The sequence below is a fragment of the Ahaetulla prasina genome, chromosome 7 (genome assembly GCF_028640845.1).
Source record: "Ahaetulla prasina isolate Xishuangbanna chromosome 7, ASM2864084v1, whole genome shotgun sequence".
NCBI classification, from domain to species: domain Eukaryota; kingdom Metazoa; phylum Chordata; class Lepidosauria; order Squamata; family Colubridae; genus Ahaetulla; species Ahaetulla prasina.
The window spans coordinates 64,744,464-64,766,815 of record NC_080545.1 but is presented as its reverse complement, the minus strand read 5'-3'; the positions used below and the strand labels follow the sequence as shown (position 1 = coordinate 64,766,815).

The 22,352-nt window shown below is 46.8% G+C and overlaps 1 protein-coding gene across 1 annotated transcript in view; it reads left to right on the top strand.

Moving 5' to 3' along the window:
• The window catches only part of GUCY2C (guanylate cyclase 2C), a 96,369-nt gene that overhangs the window by 21,837 nt on the left and 52,180 nt on the right, over positions 1–22,352 (top strand). The window contains exons 7-10 of the mRNA XM_058191663.1: positions 8,511–8,643; positions 9,510–9,645; positions 10,278–10,363; positions 16,276–16,387. Of these exons, the coding sequence (XP_058047646.1) occupies positions 8,511–8,643; positions 9,510–9,645; positions 10,278–10,363; positions 16,276–16,387 (467 nt within the window). The remainder of the gene's footprint in view (positions 1–8,510; positions 8,644–9,509; positions 9,646–10,277; positions 10,364–16,275; positions 16,388–22,352) is intronic.

The following is a 22,352-nucleotide window of genomic DNA, read 5'->3' as shown; positions in this document are numbered from 1 at the left end:
GCTTTCTAAGCCTTTCATGGTGTAACTGGCATTTTTACTGCTTCTCTAAGGAGATTCAGGAAAGATGACTGGAAGGGGTGTGATCTGTCCTACTTGACTATCACCATTTTTCTTTTTCGGTACTGTTATGGTATTTTCCCCCATTGTTTAAGGATTTAAGGGGATAAGCAATGGAGTTTGCATCCATATAATTTATGTTCCTGCACATTAGGTTTTCTCAGGGTTTTGCTACTTATCTGAGATGTTTATTAACAAAATGCAGTCTTTGTGTCCTGTGCAAGACTAGAAAGAAGCCAATTATAGGCCTGAGAGCTTTTGTCATCATGTTGTAAATTTTCTGACACTAGCCAAGGCCAAGATTTAACAAAGAGCAGCAAAGGGTTGGATGGTTCAAAGAGAGATTGCTAGCCTTATAAATTATATCAGTGCCACAATACTACTAGCTTGAAGAATGGAGGCTGAAAAACTGAATATAATAATTGAAAACTATCTGTGGTTCAGTAATCAGAGTATTTAATGAAGCTGTTCCTAAGTCTTAGTTCTCCTAGAACTAAGGAGAAATTTCCTAACGGAGATTCACAAACAAGAAACCAGAGGAATGGATTGCCTTCAGAAGTTGTGAGTGACCCATCACTGGAGACTTTCAGGAAGAGACTGGATAGCCATTTGTCTGAAATGGTGTAGACCAGTGGTTCTCAACCTTTATAGTGCTGCGACACCTTTAATACAATTCCCCACGATGTGGTGACCCCAACCGTAAAATTATTTTCATTTTGAATTTATTGCGCCTGAAGCCGTATTGGCTAGCAATCTGAACTGCTTGCGATTGCCTTGAGGACGGAGGCATTAAAGCGGAGACTCCTCCCCTATTAAGTTTAGCGCGCCTGAAGCCAGACTAGGCTAGCAATTGGGAGTGATTGCAGCTGGCTTGAGAGGGAGACATCAGAACAAAGCTTTCTCTCTTTTTTAATTCATTGCGCCTGACACCGAATTTGACTAGCAATTTGAAGAGCCTGCAGCTGGCTTGTGGAGTCAACCATTGGAGCACGATTCTTCGACTTGCAAGTATACTTCCCATATTTCCGATGGTCTTAGGCGACCCCTGGCAAATCGTCATTTGACCCCCAATGGGGTCGCGAACCACAGGTTGAGAACCGCTGGTGTAGACTCTCCTGCTTGAGCAAGGGATTGGATTAGATGACCTCCAAAGTCCCTTCCAACTCTGTTATGCTATATAGAAGATTAGGAAGCTTGAGAGTAGAAGTATTTATAATGACAATGGGCTTTGATCGTGAAGTGTGTTAGATGTGCAAATTGAGGTGCTGTTGTCATGGGGCTGTGTGAAATCCAAAATGGACTTTGATCACGAGATGCATGTTTGACATGCAGATCTTCCTAGATGTGGAATTTTATGAGAGGGTCTGACATAGTATTGTGATTTAGGAGGTTTTCTTATCTTGAGGGGATTTTGCTTCCTGGCTGGCTTCCTGAGGAGACATGCTTTTGTCATCTCTAGCCTCCATAAGATGAAAAGCTTTTTAGATATCCCTATAATTTTGTTTGTGACTTTTGTCTGTGATAGGGATGACTCAGGTGGTAAGTGGGTATTTTTATTCTGACATAAGTAATCCAGTACATCTAGGCAGGGATTGAGAGAATGTTCTTGCTACCCACAACAAAGGTTATTTGAGTCATTTGATGGATTTAGGCATCCCTAGTTTTTCCGTAAATGAATCTTAATTTTCTTTGGAGGCTCCAGTAGGAGTACAGCTATCATATACTGTTGACTGAATGGTACAGTTTCTATCTCATCTGGTCTCTTATTCTACCAACTGGACAGTTTTTTGAGGGGCCAGATCATCCATTGTGGATAAACAGATGTCTTAGGCAAATGGTTCTTACATCCTATTCAGGAATCAAATTAGTTATAAATTAAGTAGCAGTAGAAGAAAAAATATTTCTTGAACGATTCTGTCCAGCCCAGAGACATGTTCAGACAGATTTTGGTTTCAAGAGCATCAGTCTGAGATGAGAAAGAGAGAGGCTGAATTATTGGAGGATTATTTGACTATCTGGAGAGCAAAAGCAATACACCAGAAATGCTTGAGTTTGGCAAAAGTCCCAGAGGTAGAAGGAATGTCAACAGAAAAAGTGAAGTTCCAGAAAACAAGGCTTCTTAAAAAGGGTGAGCCAGAGATAAAAGAAACCTCACCACAAAAATGTGTGTTATATTTGTGGTATTTATTCCCACAAGAGCTGGATGCAGCTTTGGTATAACGGTGCCTAAAATATTAAGTAGTCTAATAGTGTAACAGTATAAAGTGGTATAACAGACTAAATGTTAATATTAACATTCCAAGACAAATCTAACTCCCCACCCACCCCCAAATTCTAAATGTTTCCCTTATCACCACCATCAAGAACTAAGAACTAAGGCAAAGCTCTTTAAGTGAGGAATGGCCAAGAGCCCACAATGTGACTGTGATGCTCCAGAGCAAACAATAACACATATAGAATGTGTCTTCTGAAAATTTCAAGGCATCTGGGACAATCTCATTACAGCCACATCAGAAGCAGTTAAAAGATTAGCTTCCTTAGTTATCAAATTATAACATCTATCCCATTACAATTCTAAGGTTCTATATTATGATGTTTTTACTATGGTTTTATCCATAATAAAAGTATTAAACTTATATCATGCGGATGCTCTAATTAAACTAAATTTGCATATCATGGTGACTCCTAAACTGGGAGAGTGGCTCCAACCAGAGGTAGGTTTCAGCAGGTTCTGACCAGTTCTGGAGAACCGGTAGCGGAGATTTTGAGTAGTTCAGAGAACCAGTAGTAAAAATTCTCATTGGCCTCACCCCCATCTATTCTTCCTCCCAAATTCCAACTGATCAGGAGGAAATGGAGATTTTACAATATCCTTCCCCTGCCAAACCCACCAAGCCACACCCACCAAGTCATGCCACGCCCACCAAGCCACAGAACTGGTAGTAAAAATTTTTGAAACCCACCACTGGCTCCAACAGATCCCAGGAACAGCATCATTTATTTATTTATTTATTTATTTAGATTTTTATACCGCCCTTCTCCCGAAGGACTCAGCCAGATTATAAAACAATACAATATACAACTTAAAACAGAAACTTAAAATAACATATTCCATAAATGGCCAAAATTTAAAACCATCAAATTTAAAACCCATAAAATTCATAAAAAATGCCCCACTTAAAATTATTTAGAATTTAAATTTTTTTAAAAAGTTTAAAAAATTTAGGCCAGTCCCGCTTGAATAAATAAATGCGTTTTCAATTCACGGCGAAAGGTCCGAAGGTCAGGTAATTGACGCAAACCAGGGGGAAGTTCATTCTAGAGGTTAGGGGCTCCGACAGAGAAGGCCCTTCCCCTGGGGGCTGCCAGCCGACATTGCTTGGCAGACGGCACCCTGAGAAGACCCTCTCTGTGTGAGCGTACGGGTCGGTGGGAGGCGTAAGGTAACAGCAGGCGGTCCCGTAAGTACCCGGGCCCTAAGCCATGGAGCGCTTTAAAGGTGGTAACCCAAACCTTAAAGCGCACCTGAAAGACCACAGGTAGCCAGTGCAGACTGCGCAGGAGCGGTGTTACACAGGAGCAGTGTGTGGCTCCCTTGATTACCCGCGCAGCTGCATTCTGAACTAATTGAAGCCTACGAGTGCACTTCAAGGGTAGCCCCATGTAGAGAGCATTGCAATAATCCAAACGAGAAGTGACAAGAGCATGAGTGACCGTGCATAAGGTATCCCGGTCAAGGAAGGGGCGCAACTGGCGGACCAAGCGCACCTGGTAAAAAGCTCTCCTGGAGACGGCCGCCAAATGATCTTCAAACGACAGCCGTCCATCCAGAAGAACACCCAAGTTGCGCACCCTTTCCGTTGGGGCCAATGACTCGCCCCCAACAGCTGCAACTGCAGCTGACTGTACCGGGGTGCCGGCATCCACAGCCACTCCGTCTTGGAGGGATTGAGCTTGAGTCTGTTTCTCCCCATCCAGACCCGTACGGCTTCCAGGCACCAGGACAGTACTTCGACAGCTTCATTGGGGTGGCCCGGGGTGGAAAAGTACAGCTGCGTATCGTCAGCGTACAGCTGGTAACTCACCCCAAAGCCACTGATGACCTCGCCCAACGGCTTCATATAGATGTTGAACAGGAGAGGCGAGAGGATCGACCCCTGAGGCACCCCACAAGTAAGGCGCCTCGCAGTCAATCTCTGCCCTCCTGTCAACACCGTCTGCGACCGGTCAGAGAGATAGGAGGAGAACCACCGATAAACGGTGCCTCCCACTCCCAAGCTCTCCAACCGGTGCAGCAAGATACCATGGTCGATGGTATCAAAAGCCACTGAGAGATCTAATAGGACCAGGGCAGAGGAACAACCCCTACCCCTGGCCCTCCAGAGGTCATCCACCAACGCGACCAAAGCTGTCTCCGTACTATACCCGGACCGGAAGCCGGACTGGAACGGGTCTAGATAGACAGCTTCATTTAGGTACCGGGGAAGCTGCCATGCCACCACACTCTCTACAACCTTCGCCACAAAGCAAAGGTTGGAGACTGGACGATAATTTCCCAAAATAGCTGGGTCCAGGGAAGGCTTCTTGAGGAGGGGTCTCACCACCGCCTCTTTCAAGACGGCGGGGAAAACCCCTTCCAACAATGAAGCATTTATAATTCCCTGGAGCCAGCCTCGTGTCACCTCCTGAGTGGCCAGCACCAGCCTGGAGGGACACGGGTCCAGTAAACATGTAGTGGCATGTAACCTCCCCAGGTCCACGTCCTCGAGAGCCACAGAATCAAACTCATCCCAGACAACCTCAACAAGACGCGTCTCCGTCATCTCACTTGGATCATCGCAATTTTGGTCCAAACTATCCCGAAGCTGAACGATTTTATCGTATAGATAACCAGTAAACTCCTCGGTACGTCGCTGCAAGGGGTCATCCCGCCCCTCCTGATGAAGGAGAGAGCGGGTCACCCAAAACAGGGCGGCCGGGTGGTTATCTGCCGACGCAATGAGGGTGGAAATGTAAGAACATTTCGCCTCCCTCAGTGCCACTAGGTAGGTCTTCGAAAAAGACCTAACTAGTGTCCGATCAGCCTCCGAACGGCTGGACCTCCAGGTACTCTCTAGGCATCTTCTCCGGCGTTTCATCTCTCTCAGCTCCTCAGAAAACCAAGGGGCCAATTGAGATCTATGCCGGGTCAGAGGCCGCAAAGACATGACATGGTCCAAAGCCCCAGCCGCAGCCTGTTCCCAGGCCGTAACTAGTTCTTCAGCCGTGCCGTGGGCAAGATCCTCAGGGAACGGCCCAAGCTCCATCAGGAACCTCTCGGGGTCCATCAGGCGCCTGGGACGGAACCAACGCATTGGTTCCATCTCCCTGCGGTGGTGAGCGGCGGTCCGAAAGTCCAGGCGAAGGAGAAAATGATTTGACCATGACACAGGTTCCGTCACTAAATCTCCTAATACCAGATCATTAAACCACTGTCCAGAGATATAAATCAAGTCCAGTGTGGCTCCCCCAATGTGTGTAGGGCCATCAGTTACTTGAATCAGGTCCAAGGCCGTCATGGAAGCCTGGAACTCCTGGACCACCGTTGATGACAAGCCGGCCGATGGCAAGTTGAAATCCCACATGACCAAAAGTCTGGGAATCTCAACTGCCACTCCGGCAAGCACCTCCAGTAGCTCAGGTAGGGCTGTAGTCACGCAGCAAGGAGCCAGGTACGTGATCAGCAAATCCATCTGATTCCTATGGCCCCACTTCACAAGGAGCATCAGGACAGTGGTAAGAACAATTAAAATACTGCATGTAACCCTGTAATTCCCAGGCCTCTCCCAGGCCTGAGATTGAGGCAGACACATACCACCCATAGGGGTCTGAAGGGATTTTTAAAAAATACATCTGTATGTACGCATATACACCCGCATGCATGCATGCATGCACACACACTTTATTTGATATGTGTCTGGCAACTAGCAAAGGAAAAAATAACTATTGCATTATTCCTCTGTGTCTATTTGTGCTGTAATGCCATGATTATTGTTTTCCTGACATAGGTACTTGAGAAGGTTGTCAGTAACCTTGCCTGTCATGCCCTACATATATTTAATGAGGAAAACATGATTGGCAGTTATTTGCAACAGAGGCAATAGAGGTGGGATATAGATCAGCAAAGGGGTTAGCACATGTCATGCTGGCTTAGTTTTCTGTTGCCTCAAGGATGAGCGGATAACACTTCAACTCAGTAGTGAGGAAATGCTCATTTCACACATGACAGTGCAATTGTTTTACAAGATCTTTTGGCATGGGATATACATAGAATAGAATAGAATAGAATAGAATAGAATAGAATAGAATAGAATAGAATAGAATAGAATTTTTATTGGCCAAGTGTGTTTGGACACACAAGGAATTTGTCTTGGTGCATATGCTCTCAGTGTACATAAAAGAAAAGATACGTTCATCAAGGTACAACATTTACAACACAATTGATGGTCAATATATCAATATAAATCATAAGGATTGCCAGCAACAAGTTATAGTCATACAGTCATAAATGGAAAGAGATTGGTGATGGGAACTATGAGAAGATTAATAGTAGTGCAGATTCAGTAAATAGTTTGACAGTGTTGATGGAACTATTTATTTAGCAGAGTGATGGCCTTCGGGAAAAAACTGTTCTTGTGTCTAGTTGTTCTGTTGTGCAGTGCTCTTTAGCGTCGTTTTGAGGGTAGGAGTTGAAACAGTTTATGTCCAGGATGTGAGGGGTCTGTAAATATTTTCACGGCCCTCTTCTTGATTCGTGCAGTATACAGGTCCTCAATGGAAGGCAGGTTGGTAGCAATTATTTTTTCTGCAATTCTAATTATCCTCTGAAGTCTGTGTTTTTCTTGTTGGGTTGCAGAACCGAACCAGACAGTTATAGAGGTGCAAATGACAGACTCAATAATTCCTCTATAGAACTGAATCAGCAGCTCCTTGGGCAGTTTGAGCTTACTGAGTTGGCGCAGAAAGAACATTCAGTCTGCTTGCAAGACTACCAGCAATTTGACAAATGAAATACAAATCTGCATCAAAAATGCAGGTTTATTTATCATCCTGTTACTTATTTAGCACTCATATAGAGTTCAGTGAGTTGGGATGTTAATATTATTTCAAAATACTGTGTAATGTTCCCTATAACGTAAACCAGTATTGATATGAGAGATGGAGGAAACTAAGGCTAATGGATAGGTAACTTGTGCCTGTTTCAAACAGGAACTTCTGAACATGTACACATTTTCTTGAACTATGCACAGTGTATAGATGATGGATCACAATGTATCACTATACTTCCTCTAACTGGCTGCCTTTAAATGCTAAAACAGAAAGATAAGCATTTGACAAGTTGTAATACATGATTGATAAATTTCATTTGAACTATTTCCTTTCTTTATGTAGACAAATAATTTTATGTAGTTTGAATCTTTTATTATACATTTTGTTCACAGTACTCAAGTTAACTCATACCATAAATTAAATCAATTCAATAAAGTTTTGCTGCCTGTTACATGGAGTAGAAAGGTTATTTGTGTTCAAAAATTTTATGATTTCCACATTTAAAACAGACAATAATTATAAACCTATATTACAAATCAAGTGTTTGCATTTCAAGTATTTACTGAAATGATCTTCCATCTCTTATATTTTGTATAAATTTCTTGCTGTTTTCCACACTTCATAAACATTTATGATATTAAATGTTTATTGTATTGTTATATTTGTATTGAGCATTTCTTATATTCCCGCAACAGCTCTTGGATATATGAAGAGGCACGCAAATGAATTTAATTAATTATTTAATACATTTCAGTTAAAATATTACAAAAACAATTGCAACAAAAATGAAATCATGAAAAATTATTTCTCCTGATATTGAAAATTAGAGATGATAATAGTTTGGGAAACTGTTAAAGTAAGGTGTGCTGTGTGAAACACTGATATTTTACCTCTAGATACCCTATTATTTTCATAGGTACCGTTGTTTTTGTTGGAAAGTTCGGGTTTAAAAATGCCTTTTCTTGAGTTGCTCTGACTAGATGCAGGCAGAATGATTGCTGTATATGCTCCCTGTTTGAAGGGACTATCATTTGAATGAGACAATGAAGAAACATGGAGCTATTATATGATATGCATGACACTTGAATCCTTGCATGTCTAGGTCAAATCCTATGATATTTCACTTGCTTCAGTATTGAATGAACTATATACATAGATCTAATCTTGATCTATTAAATGTTACTTTTATATCAAATTTATATGAGCTAAATATTGTTTCTGCCAAGTAGATTCTGAAAAAAAGCTAGCTTCTTGCTTTGATAAATGATTTTTTTACTAGAGAAACTCTCTGTGGTGGCTGAATAATGTTTGACTGTATTCTTTTTGCTACTTGCTACATACGGGTATTTGTGCTTTCTTTTCAGTAACATTTCTTATGAAAATAGTCGCTCAGCTAGTTACATGCAGAATGTCCTTGTTCTGACTCTTGCACCAGCAAATTACAGCTCAATTATAAATCATAATAGGACTCTCGTGGATGCTGAGAAGATCAATTTGGTAACTCTTTTATTTGCATTCTGGATACAAGAGATTTTTTTGGCTTGTTTCATGGACTTAATGGCTGAACTACATCTACCAGCTGCAGTCCAGTTGCTTTGAACATTGCTAGTACTGTTGAGTTTGTTCTTCACTTTCTACTACAACCTTCTTTGCCAATTATCATCTGATTCTGTACAGCTTCCTTTCCTAAAATTACTCACCTTATCCAATACTTCGCATGTTGAACAAGATTATACTCGCATAATCCATTTATAATTTTCTGGAAGAGGACAAGGCTTATTAATTTGTTTAAGTAGTTCATTTATTTGAGGGTTTTTTTCAAACGAGCCTCAGAGGGGAGAAGAGAGGTTTCAAAAACCACAAACAAATGTGGGTGTTGTGTCCTCGGGAATGTGACCCGAGGAGAGAATGCCTGTTGCTAGCCGTCGCTGATTGGTTAAAGCACGGCTAGCGTAAAGAGCCGGAAAGGGGGTTGGTTGATTGGTTCCGCAGCTTGTTAGCTAGCTACACTTAAGCAGCTGCCGAGCCCAGCGTGGCGTTCCAGTTATTGCCTCCAGTGAGAAGTTGTTGAGAGTTGTTAATAAAGCAGTTTTTAAGCCAAGCCTCGGACCCTCGTATTGTTCGCAAACAGAACAGTGGGCATGTTCTTCACCCATATACACAAAATATGTATATTTATGTAGAATATTCTGAATAAAACTTGAAGGAGAAAAACAAAAAGAGCAATACCAAAGCAATGACTCAGTTGATACCTTAACAATTTAGAGAAAAACACATTCTGAATAAAAATGAATAAAAATACACCATATACTATTTTCATCCAAGACTCTCTTAGGATCTAATTCTCCTTTTACTGCTTCTAGCTGAAAAACGATGTCCTCCTGGGATACCTGGATGCTGTTTTACTCTTTGGCCATGCTTTGAAAGTCCTTTTGTCCAGACAAGAATCAGTTTGTCCTGTTAATTTGCTTGACCAGTTCCGGAATATCACATTTCAAGGTAATTACAGATCTTGTTTCTTTTAGATTATTATGGATGGCCTATGCAGGCCTCTTAAAATTGGCAAATGTTTTAGGAGTGCAACTCTGAGGAGTCTTGGTTAATTTTCTAAGCGTTGCAATCCATAAATATCTATAGGGATCAAATTGGTAGTGTGCGAAATTAAGTACCAAAAATAGAGTTTATGAAGAGGTTTCTTAATATTACCTTACAAATAATGAGGAAGAAACATCTTAGCAATGCAGGGTAAAAGAAACACTTTTTCAAAAATAATTTGATTATACTTTACTATGTTTTATTAAAACTTTTAAACGTAGATAAAAAAGCACAAATTAATAAATAGTAAGCTATGTCTCATTACATTTTTAAAACTGCAAGGAGGAGATCCATTGATAATTATATCTTTCTGCTATTGTTCTATGATTTGATTTTTACATTCTCCATAATAATTTTCCAATAGGTCATGTTAAAACAACCATTTATCTGCCATCCAGTACAAATTGTCAAAGGAATTCTCTGCATCTAACTAATTTGATTATTATTTACTATTAGTCTAATTAATTTACTATATAGTAAATTAATGTCACTTGTTGACTGAAACTTACAGGTTAATATGATTTTTTTCCCCTTAGGTATTTTAGGTCCTCGAATCTTGGATGGATATGGAGATATTGATGTCAATTTCAGTATTTTCTATACATCAACGGATAACAATGAAGTGAGTACAATCTTATTGTGAAACTATACTTTTAACAAGAATTAATGAACTAAAACCAATCACTGACTAGATGTTCAATCACTCTGAGAAATTAGTCATATAGTTGTCCAGGTACTGAATCATGTAACATTGCAGTATTGATATTAAGGGAGGGGGGAGTTTGGGTAGGCTTCAAGAACAGTCCCATATAGAGTGAATTGCAGTAGTTCAATCAAGAGATACCCAAAAGTATGAATGACTATAAACAGGGCTCCTGATACAGAAATGTTCTAACTGGTACACAAGTTAGTGCAGATATATATCAGAAGAGGCTATTCATCTTGCTAACTATATTAATTTTTATCCTTATAAATAAGGATAAAAAAAACAAAATGCACAGGTACCGTATATGTGGTACCTTGCTCAATAGTAGTACCTGTGAGAGGGATCTTGGAGTCCTAGTGGACAACCATTTAGATATGAACCAGCAATGTGCAGCAGCTGCTAAAAAAGCCAACACAGTTCTGGGCTGCATAAACAGAGGGATAGAATCAAGATCATGTGAAGTGTTAGTGCCACTTTATAATGCCTTGGTAAGGCCACACTTGGAATACTGCATTCAGTTTTGGTCGCTGCGATGTAAAAAAGATGCTGAGACTCTAGAAAGAGTGCAGAGAAGAGCAACAAAGATGATTAGGGGGCTGGGGGCTAAAACATATGAAGAACAGTTGCAGGAACTGGGTATGTCTAGTTTAATAAAAAGAAGGACTAGGGGAGACATGATAGCAATGTTCCAATATCTCAGGGGTTGCCACAAAGAAGAGGGAGTCGGGCTGTTCTCCAAAGCACCTGAGGGTAGAAGAAGAAGCAATGGGTGGAAACTGATCAAGGAAAGAAGCAACTTAGAACTAAGAAGAAATTTCCTGACAGTTAGAACAATTAATCAGTGGAACAACTTGCCTGCAGAAGTTGTAAATGCTCCAAAACTGGAAATTTTTTAAAAAATGTTGGATAACAATCTGTCTGAGATGGTGTAGGGTTTCCTGCCTGGGCAGGGGGTTGGACTAGAAGGCCTCCAAGGTCCCTTCCAACTCTGTTGTTGTTAATAATAATAATAATAATAATTTAATTTTTATACCGCCCTTCTCCCGAAGGACTCAGGGCGGTGAACAGGCAAATAAAATAATACAATATATTACAATAAAACACATTTTAAAAAACTTATTCAAAATAGCCTAAATTTAAAATACCATACAAAATATAAAAATAAACCCCAATAAAATCCATATTTAAAAACCCTATTTAAGCCAGTCCTGCTCAAAAGAATAGATATGTCTTCAGCTCGCGGCGAAAGGTCCGGAGGTCAGGAAGTTGTCGAAGTCCTGGGGGAAGCTCGTTCCAGAGGTTGTTGTTGTTGTTGTTATTATTATTATTATTATTATTAAGGTTATTAAGGATTATACCAGGGGTGTCCAAACTACGGCCCGCGGGCCAACTGCGGCCCGCGGGTCAGTTTTTATTGGCCCGCAGCAAATTCTCGGTGGACAGTGGGGTGCGGCCCCCGTCCTGGCCCCCAAGGAAGCCGCCGCTCGCCCGGTTGCAGATGCGGAGTGGCTCCGCTGAGGCGATCCCCGCCCACCCGGGGCTGCGGGCCGGCCATTCCGCCACTGGGCTGTAGGGGGCGCCCAGGACGCCCATGGCTCCAGCCCGGCCCACCAGACAGAGGAAGAGGCGGGCGGGCGGCCATTCCGCCACTGGGCTGTAGGCGCCCAGGGCGCCCATGGCTCCAGCCCGCCCACCAGACAGAGGAAGAGGCGGGCGGCGGCGCCCATCGCCCCACGCGGGCTGCAGCCCGAAGCCAGGCGGGCGAGGCGCCTGCTTCCCAGCCCCGCGGATCCTCTCCGGCACGGCGCTCTGCACGCGCTCAGGGGGCGCTTACTTGTCGCGGATGATGGTCTGCAGCTCCCGGATCTGGTCGTTCATGGGCAGGAGTTTGGGCTGGGCCGCCGCCAATCCCGGCCAGGCGTGACGCGGCGCCGTCACCGCCGTGGCCGTGGCCTCTCGGCACCCGTCCCCCGCACAGCAGCCGTTCCCCCCAGCGCAGCAGCATCGGCTGCCGTCGGCGCTGCTGCTGCTGCTGTCCGGGCCCAGGCTGCCACCGCTGCCCGGGCTGGGGTCGGCGAAGCGCAGCTGCCGAGGCCCGCCGCCGCCGGCATCCGGCCTCTGCCCCGCTGGCCCACCACGCCGGTCGCGGCAAGGCATCGCCTCCATGCGCCGCCGAAGCAGCGCGCGCGCCCACCACATGCTCCGCTTACCTCAGCCGCGGGCCCGTGTGCCGGCCCGTGACGCGCCGAGCTCGCCGCTCCCATTGGCCGCCGCGCCTGCCGCTCCGCGCGCCGCCACTCGGCGCTCGGAGGAGGGGCGGTGCCCGCCCACTCGCCCCTAGTTAGCCCGTCCCTTTCTGGCCTGGGTGGGAGCGCGTGGCACACCTGAGTGGCTGCGAGGAAGCGGTGCGGGCCTTGCCTGGGCCTCCCGGAGTCCCTCCATTGGCTGCTGTGTCTCCCTCAGTGGGAAGAGAGTTCATGACGGACAGCGGAAAATCCCCAGTAAATACATGCTGGTTGCCAAAAGCTTGACTTTTGATGTAACTGGGGATGCTGCAAAGGTCATAAATGCAAAGACTGGTGGTAAGTCACTTTTTTCAGTGCTGTTGTATTGGTCGCTAAATGAGTGGTTGCAAGCCGAGGATTACTGGTAGCCGCTGTCAGTATTTAGGTCTCTATGTATTTAGGTTTCTATGCCCATAGCCACATCCACTCAGTCACATGAGGAGTTAGCCACGCCCACCAGTCACATGACCACCAAGCCACACCCCAAAATAAGCCACGCCCACAGAACTGGTACAAAAAATTTTGACCCCCCCCCCCCCGTGGCCTGGGCCTTTGCTTATTTTTCTGTATTTGGCCCTCACTCAAAAAACTTTGGACACCCCTGGATTATACAGTTCTTTGCCCATGAATATGATAGATAAAATGATAGAATTCTTTATTGGCCAAGTGTGATTGGACACACAAGGAATTTGTCTTTGGTGCATTTTTTTTTGTTTGTTTACATTTATACCCCGCCCTTCTCCGAAGACTCAGGGCGGCTTACAATGTATAAGGCAATAGTCTCATTCTATTTGTATATTTTTTTACAAAGTCAACTTATTGCCCCCCCAACAATCTGGGTCCTCATTTTACCTACCTTATAAAGGGTGGAAGGCTGAGTCAACCTTGGGCCGGGCTCGAACCTGCAGTAATTGCAGGCTTTGTGTTCTGATAACAGGCTTCTCTATTGCCTGAGCTATCCCGGCCCCTTATGCTCTCAGTGTACATAAAAAGACAAGATACATGCGTCAAGAATCACAAGGCACAACACCCAATGACAGTCACATGGTACAGTAAGCCATCAAATCATACTAGGAAACAATCAATATAAATATAAATTGCAAGGATACAAGCAACAAAGTTATAGTCATGCAGTCACAAGTCACTATATTTGGACTTCCTACTGGCTTTGTAGGGCCACTGGAGTTTCTCCTTTAATTATTGGTAGCATGAATGTAGAAATGTTAAAATGTGTCACCAACATCAGGAATTAAAAATCTATAAAATTATTATGTCTTTAGCACTTTAAATACTCCTTGGTGCTTACATTTTGGGAGGAAACATATTAGATAAAAGCCTATGTTAATTACTATTTTCCTTTTAATCTGAACAAAAACATCAGACACTACATTAAGATAAGTACATTAACTAGCAGATGTACGTCTGGCAGGATTTTCGCCCATTGTATCTGTAGAGCCAGAGATTAAATCTGCAAACTTCTGCATAGAAAGCACATTCCTTACTACTGAGCCACAGTCATCCAGACAGGCCCAAACAACAGCCCTATTCTCACCTTGGAGCAAAGCAGAAGAGTATATTAAACATAGCTTAAAATTGATGTACTATTTAGAGTAATTTGAAGCTGGTAAACATTGCTGCCTGATTAAAATGAAATGGGAAATGTAGAGTTTTCCTTTTATTGTTTTTGTTGTGCCTTTGAGAGACTGCCTGGACAAGTTTCTGCAGTTTTCTTGGCGATGTTTTCAAAAGTGGTTTGCCATTGCCCCCTTCCTAGGAGTTTTCCTGGTTTACTGCAATTCAAGTAAAGGAAATCAAAGGGACTTGGTCCTTAAGCAAAAGACTCCTTTATACTTTGACTAATAATTTACACAAGATTCAATATGAGATATGTGGGATACAGAAAGGAAACTGAAAAGATCAGAGGAGGAGTCTGAAAAAATTACTTTTAATCACTATTATCGTCCAGTCTCCAAACTTCGCTTTGTGGCGAAGGTTGTAGAGAGTGTAGTTGCATGGCAGCTTCCCCGGTACCTGGATGAAGCTGTCTATCTAGACCCGTTCCAGTCCGGCTTCCGACCCGGTTATAGTACGGAGACGGCTTTGGTCACGTTGGTGGATGACCTCTGGAGGGCCAGGGACAGGGGTTGCTCCTCTGCCCTGGCCCTATTAGATCTCTCAGCGGCTTTGATACCATCGACCATGGTATCCTGCTGCACCGGTTGGAGAGCTTGGGAGTGGGAGGCACCGTTTATCGGTGGTTCTCCTCCTATCTCTCTGACCGGTCGCAGACGGTGTTGACAGGGAGGCAGAGGTCGTCCGCGAGGCGCCTTACTTGTGGGGTGCCTCAGGGCTCGATTCTCTCGCCTCTCCTGTTCAACATCTATATGAAGCCGCTGGGGGAGGTCATCAGTGGTTTCGGGGTGAGTGACCATCTCTACGCTGATGATACTCAGCTGTACTTTTCCACCCCGGACCACCCCAACAAAGCTGTTGAAGTACTGTTCCGGTGCTGTACGGGTCTGGATGGGGAGAAACAGACTCAAGCTCGATCCCTCCAAGACGGAGTGGCTGTGGATGCCGGCACCCCGGTACAGTCAGCTGCAACCGCGGCTGGCTGTTGGGGGCGAGTTATTGGCCCCAAGGGAGGGGGTACGCAACTTGGGCGTCCTCCTGGATGGACGGCTGTCTTTTGATGAACACCTGGTGGCCGTCTCCAGGAGGGCCTTCCACCAAGTATGCTTGGTTCGCCAGTTGCATCCCTTCCTTGACCAGGATGCCTTATGCATGGTCACTCACACTCTGGTCACTTCTCGTTTGGATTATTGCAATGCTCTCTACATGGGGCTTCCCTTTAGGTGCACCCGGAGGCTGCAGTTAGTCCAGAATGCGGCTGCGCGAGTAGTAACGGGAGCCACTCGTTGCTCCCACGTAACACCACTGCTACGCAGTCTGCACTGGCTTCCTGTAGTCTTTCGGGTGCGCTTCAAGATTTTGGTTACCACCTTTAAAGCACTCCATGGCTTAGGACCCGAGTACTTACGGGACCGCCTGCTGTTACCTTATGCCTCCCACCGACCCGTACGCTCACAAGAGAGGGTCTTCTCAGGGTGCCGTCCGCCAAACAATGTCGGCTGGCGGCCCCCAGGGGCAGGGCCTTCTCTGTTGGAGCTCCTACGCTCTGGAACGAACTTCCCCCTGGCCTACGCCAAGTGCCTGATCTTCGGACCTTTCGCCGTGAGCTAAAAACATACTTATTTATTCAAGCGGGACTGGCTTAATAGTTTTATTAAATTTTAATTGGGGTTTTATTGTTTTAGGGTTTTTAAATTTAAAATTTTTTAATGTCGGCCTTTTGTAATATGCTCTGTTTTAAATTTTTGTTTTTTAATTGTATATATATTGAGTTTTTATCTTTTTGGCTGTACACCGCCCTGAGTCCTTCAGGAGAAGGTCGGTATAAAAATCTAATAAATAAATAAATAAATAAACTAGTACACTAGGGAAAGAAGTCTCAGAGTGAAACCTCCTTTTTTCTTCTTCCAGTTTAAGCCCCTCCTGTGGTTCGACACAAATTTGAACAAAACTGTTGTGAAGACAAAGACACCTACATTCATCTGGAAAAACCACATGCTACCTAAGGATTCTCCTAGCAGTGGTGAGCCAATCTACTGTATTTTTCGCTCCATAAGACTACTCCCCCCCTCCAAAAAAAAGGTGCTGGTCCTTTGGTGAACAGCAGCTGGGCCACAGCAGTAGGGTCCTTTTACAGTGCTGAACCCGCCTCTTCTGTCTTTGTCATTCCGCAGTGCAGGAGTCAATAGGCAGAGCTGGCACATGAGAGGACACCTATCTGTGGTCCCAGTGGTGGGTTGCTCCTGGTTCTGTCCGGTTCTTTAGAACCAGTAGTAAAAGTGGTGGGAGGCTCCGCCCACATGCCCAGACATCATAATTGATTATATTGATTACATCATAAGCTTCTGCGCATGCGCAGAAAAGTGCACACTCCCGCTGCAAACCGATAGTAAAGATAAGTAGAAACCACCCCTGTGTGGTCCTCTCAGGCTCTGCCTGATATTTTTTTTCTTGTTTTCCTCCTCTAAACCTAGGTGCGTCTTATGGTCAGGTATGTCTTATGGAGTGAAAAATATGGTAATTCTTAAGAAAGAAGAATTAAGAATGGTAATTCTTAACAAATGGAATCAGTCATTTGCAATTGCCATAATTCATAACATGTGTTGAGAATGTATGTATCTGTTTGAACCACTTCGGACGCTATCTTGTTGAAAATGTATCAGTCCCTTTTGCCTAGGTAACAGTTCCTGCATACAGCTAGTCTTTGTTTGGTGTCTACCTCATTTAACGACCATTTGCAGCTACAACGGTGATGAGAAAGCAACTTTGCAACTAATCCTCTCATTTACAGCCCTTGCAGGTCTGTAAAGCAAGGGAAGGTGGAAGTAAGAACAGTTGCAGGTTCATTAACTGCTTTGCTTAATGACCAAGTTGCCAGTCACAGTTGTGGTCACTAAACAAGGACTACCTGCATTTCAAACAAGGTTATGTTCCTTACGTGCGACAGTATAAATTGCAAGCAGGAATTTTGGTTTTCTGAATTACTGGTTTGTTATTTTTCTCCTATAGTCTCAAACCAACTATAGATGTGCAAAACAAGAATAGATAAAATGGAAGAAACCAGGAATTGATCCAATAAGACATACCGTATATACTCGAGTATAAGCCGATCCGAATATAAGCCGAGGCACCTAATTTTACCACAAAAACTGGGAAAAACTATTGACTCGAGTATAAGCCGAGGGTGGGAAATGAGGCAGCTACTGGTCAATGTAAAAAATAAAGATAGAGCCAAGTAAAATAACATGAATATTTATTTGAACGAAAAACAATAAAAGTGCAAAAGGGGGAAGGAGGATTCCCAGCTTTAGAAAATTTAGAACTACGCCGCCTTTGGTATGACCTGAGCATAGCTCATAAAATTATCTGCTACAATGTACTTCCTATCAATGACTACTTCAGCTTCAACCACAACAATACACGAGAACACAATAGATTCAAACTTAAAAGTGAACCTCTCCAATCTAGATTGCAGAAAATGTGACTTCAGTAACAGAGTTGTTAATGCCTGGAATGTGCTACCTGACTCTGGTCTCTTCCCAAAATCCCCAAAGCCTTAACCAAAGACTATCTAGTATTGACCTCACCCCATTCCTAAGAGGTCTGTAAGGCGTGCATAAGAGCACCAGCGTGCCTACCGTCCCTGTCCTAATGTTCCCTTTAGTTGTATTCCTTTTATGTATTCAATTCATGCTTATATTTATATAATTATTTAATATGTATTTGACAAAATAAAATGAATGAATGAATGAATAGAATAGAATAGAATAGAATTTTTATTGGCTAAGTGTGATTGGACACACAAGGAATGAATGAATGAATGAATGAGTGAGTGAGTTACTTCAACAACATTGTCTCACAGAAATTGACAATACAACTGCAAGCATGAAAATGAGTCCTCCTTTAGCTTCCAAGGGACCAGGGTGCCTCTGAAGGTCAGTGCTCTAAGCACTAAGAACCCAGCACAAATCTAAGCCTGTATGCACACCAATAGTGAAAATACCCTGCACAGTGTCTCTTGGCAGAGAAGGTTAATTTTCATAGACGTTGGGGTGGCTCTTTTTTTTTTTTTTTTGGCAGGGCAATAAGGATCTCTAATATCATTAAACCCAAGTGTGAGGAAAAAGACAGCAGCTAAAATGTTAAGGCCAGTTGTGTGACCTTCTCCAATACAGTTGGCCTGGCTGTTTGCCAAAACTTAAAACACCCTCCCATCCCCCCCTCCCTGCTAAAGCTTCTTTCTTAAAACAATTGTGGTCTTTGCCTTTCATGTCGCTCAACCTTTCACCTGCCAGGTTCCTAGCCCTTCACCCTTGACCCACTGCTGTGTTTGCTTAGCATTGTGCCAATCGACTTTAGAAGTCTGTGTGTGTGTGTGTGTGTGTGTGTGAGAGAGAGAGAGAGAGAGGGAGGGAGGGAGGGAGTGCAAAAGGGGGAAGGAGGATTCCCAGCTCTAAACAAAGGGAAATCCCGGAATGCCAGCGCGAAAGGCGGTGCTCGCGTTCCTCCTCCCTTGCTCAAAAGCCCCAATAACCTTCACCAGCAAGGCAGACCCCCACGGGAAGGAAGGGGACGGGCTGACTCACCGAGCATCTGGCTGAAGAGCAGCTGCTCCAGGTCGCCCAGCACGGTGAAGCACGGAGGGAGAAGAAAGAATGAAAGAAGGGGAGGAACGGCCCCTCCTTTCTCTCTCTCTCTCTTCCAGCGCCGAACAGAAGGGGACTAGAGCACACAGGCGCACACACGCCCAGCTTCTGAAGCACGGAGGGAGAAGAAAGAATGAAAGAAGGGGAGGAACGGCCCCTCCTTTCTCTCTCTCTCTCTTCCAGCGCCGCGGAAGAGAAGGGGACTAGGGCGCGCACACACACGCCCAGCTTCTGAAGCACGGAGGGAGAAGAAAGAATGAAAGAAGGGGAGGAACGGCCCCTCCTTTCTCTCTCTCTCTCTCTTCCAACGGGAAAACGCTCTTTCGCTTGCGGGGGAGAGGAGGGAGGGAGGGAGGGAGGTTGGCTTGCTTATTCAACCCTTCCCGGCTAGCCATCCAGCCCTTCCCAGGAGAAGGCGAGGAGTTTTGGGCGAGCGACCTTTTTGCTAGAAAGCGGAGCGGCTGCCCCAACACCACCAGTTGGGGCGGGAGCCGGGTGAGCTGCAGTAACTCCCGCCAGGCTATGCATTGGCGGGAAGCCCTGGCGGTGCAGTCCTTCTCGGCTGAGGGAGGAGGTTTCCCGACGCGCGAACTTCGCCGCCGCGAGCCACCCCAAAGGCCAGAAGAAAGGTCATTCCATCGGAGTAATGGAGCGAAGGCTCCTTCCTCTCCGCCTTACCCATGCTGTGCGAGCCCGGCTGGGCTGCAACCCTGCCGCCGCTCCTTCCTCAGCCTCCCGGGCTCGCGCTCTAGCAGCCAAGCTCAGGCGGACTCGGCAGCTCCCCATCAGCACTGCAGCGCGATTCGGGCAGGAGGTCGGGCTCGCTCCGTGGCGGTGGCGGCGGCGGCGGAGGCGCCACCGCCACAGAGCGAGCCCGACTCCTCCTGCCCGAATCGCGCCGTGCAGTGCTGATGGGGAGCTGCCTTACCCATGCTGTGCGAGCCCGGCTGGGCTGCAACCCCGCCGCCGCTCCTTCCTCAGCCTCCCGGGCTCGCGCCTAGCAGCCGCCAAGCTCAGGCCGGACTCGGCAGCTCCCCATCAGCACTCGCAGGCGCGATTCGGGCAGGAGGAGTCGGGCTCGCTCCGTGGCGTGGCGGCGGCGGCGGCGGCGGAGGCGCCACCGCCACAGAGCGAGCCCGACTCCTCCTGCCCGAATCGCGCCGTGCAGTGCTGATGGGGAGCTGCCTTACCCATGCTGTGCGAGCCCGGCTGGGCTGCAACCCCGCCGCCGCCGCTCTTCCTCAGCCTCCGGGCTCGCGCCCTAGCAGCCGCCAAGCTCAGGCCGGACTCGGCAGCTCCCCATCAGCACTCGCACGGCGCGATTCGGGCAGGAGGAGTCAGTCTCGCTCCGTGGCCGTGGCGGCGGCGGCGGAGGCGGCGGCGGAGGCGCCACCGCCACAGAGCGAGCCCGACTCCTCCTGCCCGAATCGCGCCGTGCGAAAAGCTGATGGGGAGCCGCCTTCCCCATGCTGTGCGGGCCCGGCTGGGCCGCAACCCCGCCCCCGCCGCCCCTTCCTCAGCCTCCCGGGCCTCGCCCTCTAGCAGCCGCCAAGCTCAGGCCGGACTCGGCAGCTCCCCATCAGCACTGCACGGCGCGATTCGGGCAGGAGGAGTCGGGCTCGCTCCGTGGCCGTGGCGGCGGCGGCGGCGGAGGCGGCGGCGGGCGCCACCGCCACAGAGCGAGCCCGACTCCTCCTGCCCGAATCGCGCGTGCGAGTGCTGATGGGAGCTGCCTTACCCATGCTGTGCGAGCCCGGCTGGGCTGCAACCCCGCCGCCGCTCCTTCCTCAGCCTCCCAGGGCTCGCGCTCTAGCAGCCGCCAAGCTCAGGCGGACTCGGCAGCTCCCCATCAGCACTGCACGCGCGATTCGGGCAGGAGGTCGGGCTCGCTCCGTGGCGTGGCGGCGGCGGCGGAGGCGGAGGCGGAGGCGCCACCGCCACAGAGCGAGCCCGACTCCTCCTGCCCGAATCGCGCCGGCGAGTGCTGATGGGAGCTGCCTTACCCATGCTGTGCGAGCCCGGCTGGGCTGCAACCCCGCCGCCGCTCCTTCCTCAGCCTCCTGGGGCTCGCTCTAGCAGCCGCCAAGCTCAGGCCGGACTCGGCAGCTCCCCATCAGCACTCGCACGGCGCGATTCGGGCAGGAGGAGTCGGTCTCGCTCCGTGGCCGTGGCGGCGGCGGCGGCGGCGGCGGAGGCGGCGGCGGAGGCGCCACCGCCACAGAGCGAGCCCGACCTCCTGCCCGAATCGCGCCGTGTGAGTGCTGATGGGAGCTGCCGAGTCCGGCCTGAGCTTGGCGGCTGCTAGAGCACGAGCCCCGGAGGCTGAGGAAGGAGCGGCGGCGGCGGGGTTGCAGCCCAGCCGGCTCGCACAGCATGGGTAAGGCGGAGAGGAAGGAGCCTTCGCTCCATTACTCCGATGGAATGGCCTTTTCTTCTGGCCTTTGGGGTGGCTCTCGCGGCGGCGAGCTCGCGGGTCGGGAAACCCTCCTCCTCAGCCGAGAAGGCTGGCGGCTCCCTGCCCAGCCCTCTCACTGCACCACCAGGGCTTCCCCGCCAATGCACAGTCCGCCAAGTTTGCGCCCCGCCCACCAGACACGGGAATGGGGGCCGGCCTGGGGCGACAAATCCCGCGAGACCTCGGCGGGCCCGCTCCCCGTCCCTCCCATGGGAGTCCGTTCGGTACCCCCTCCTGTGCGGGGTTCCCGAAGACGTAGACTCGAGTATAAGCCGAGGGGACGTTTTTCAGCACAAAAAACGTGCTGAAAAACTCGGCTTATACTCGAGTATATACGGTAATTACTTTGCTGATTTCAACCAATCACAGTTAAAAACAAGGGTTTACTGTTATATGAGAACAAAGTCAATGAAATGTGCATCAATAGAATAGATAATAAAATGACTTAGATGAGGGGTCTCCAACCTTGGCAACTTTAAGCCTGGAGGACTTCAACTCCCAGAATTCTCCAGCAAAGATGGCTGACTTAGATATATAGGTATATAGGTATATTCTCATAAAAGTTTTTTTCTGCTTTGAATGCCAACCTCAGTTCCAAGGCAATTTATAATTAATCAAATATAAATATCAAATACAAAACATTGTATCACCATAGAACTTTTTCAGGCATTGCAATGATTTATTTGGTTTAACCTTTTCTGCATGATCAAGAGCTCATAGCAGTTGGTTTATTCCTGGATGGAGAAATAATTTTCCTGTTTGCCACTCCTTCTTTTATCCTCCCAGGTTAAAAAAAAAACCCTGCTTATTAAATAAAGAGTTGTTGCTATGGAAACACTATGGTTGACCATGAGAAATAAGTTTGAAAGGTTAGGATGGTCACATGA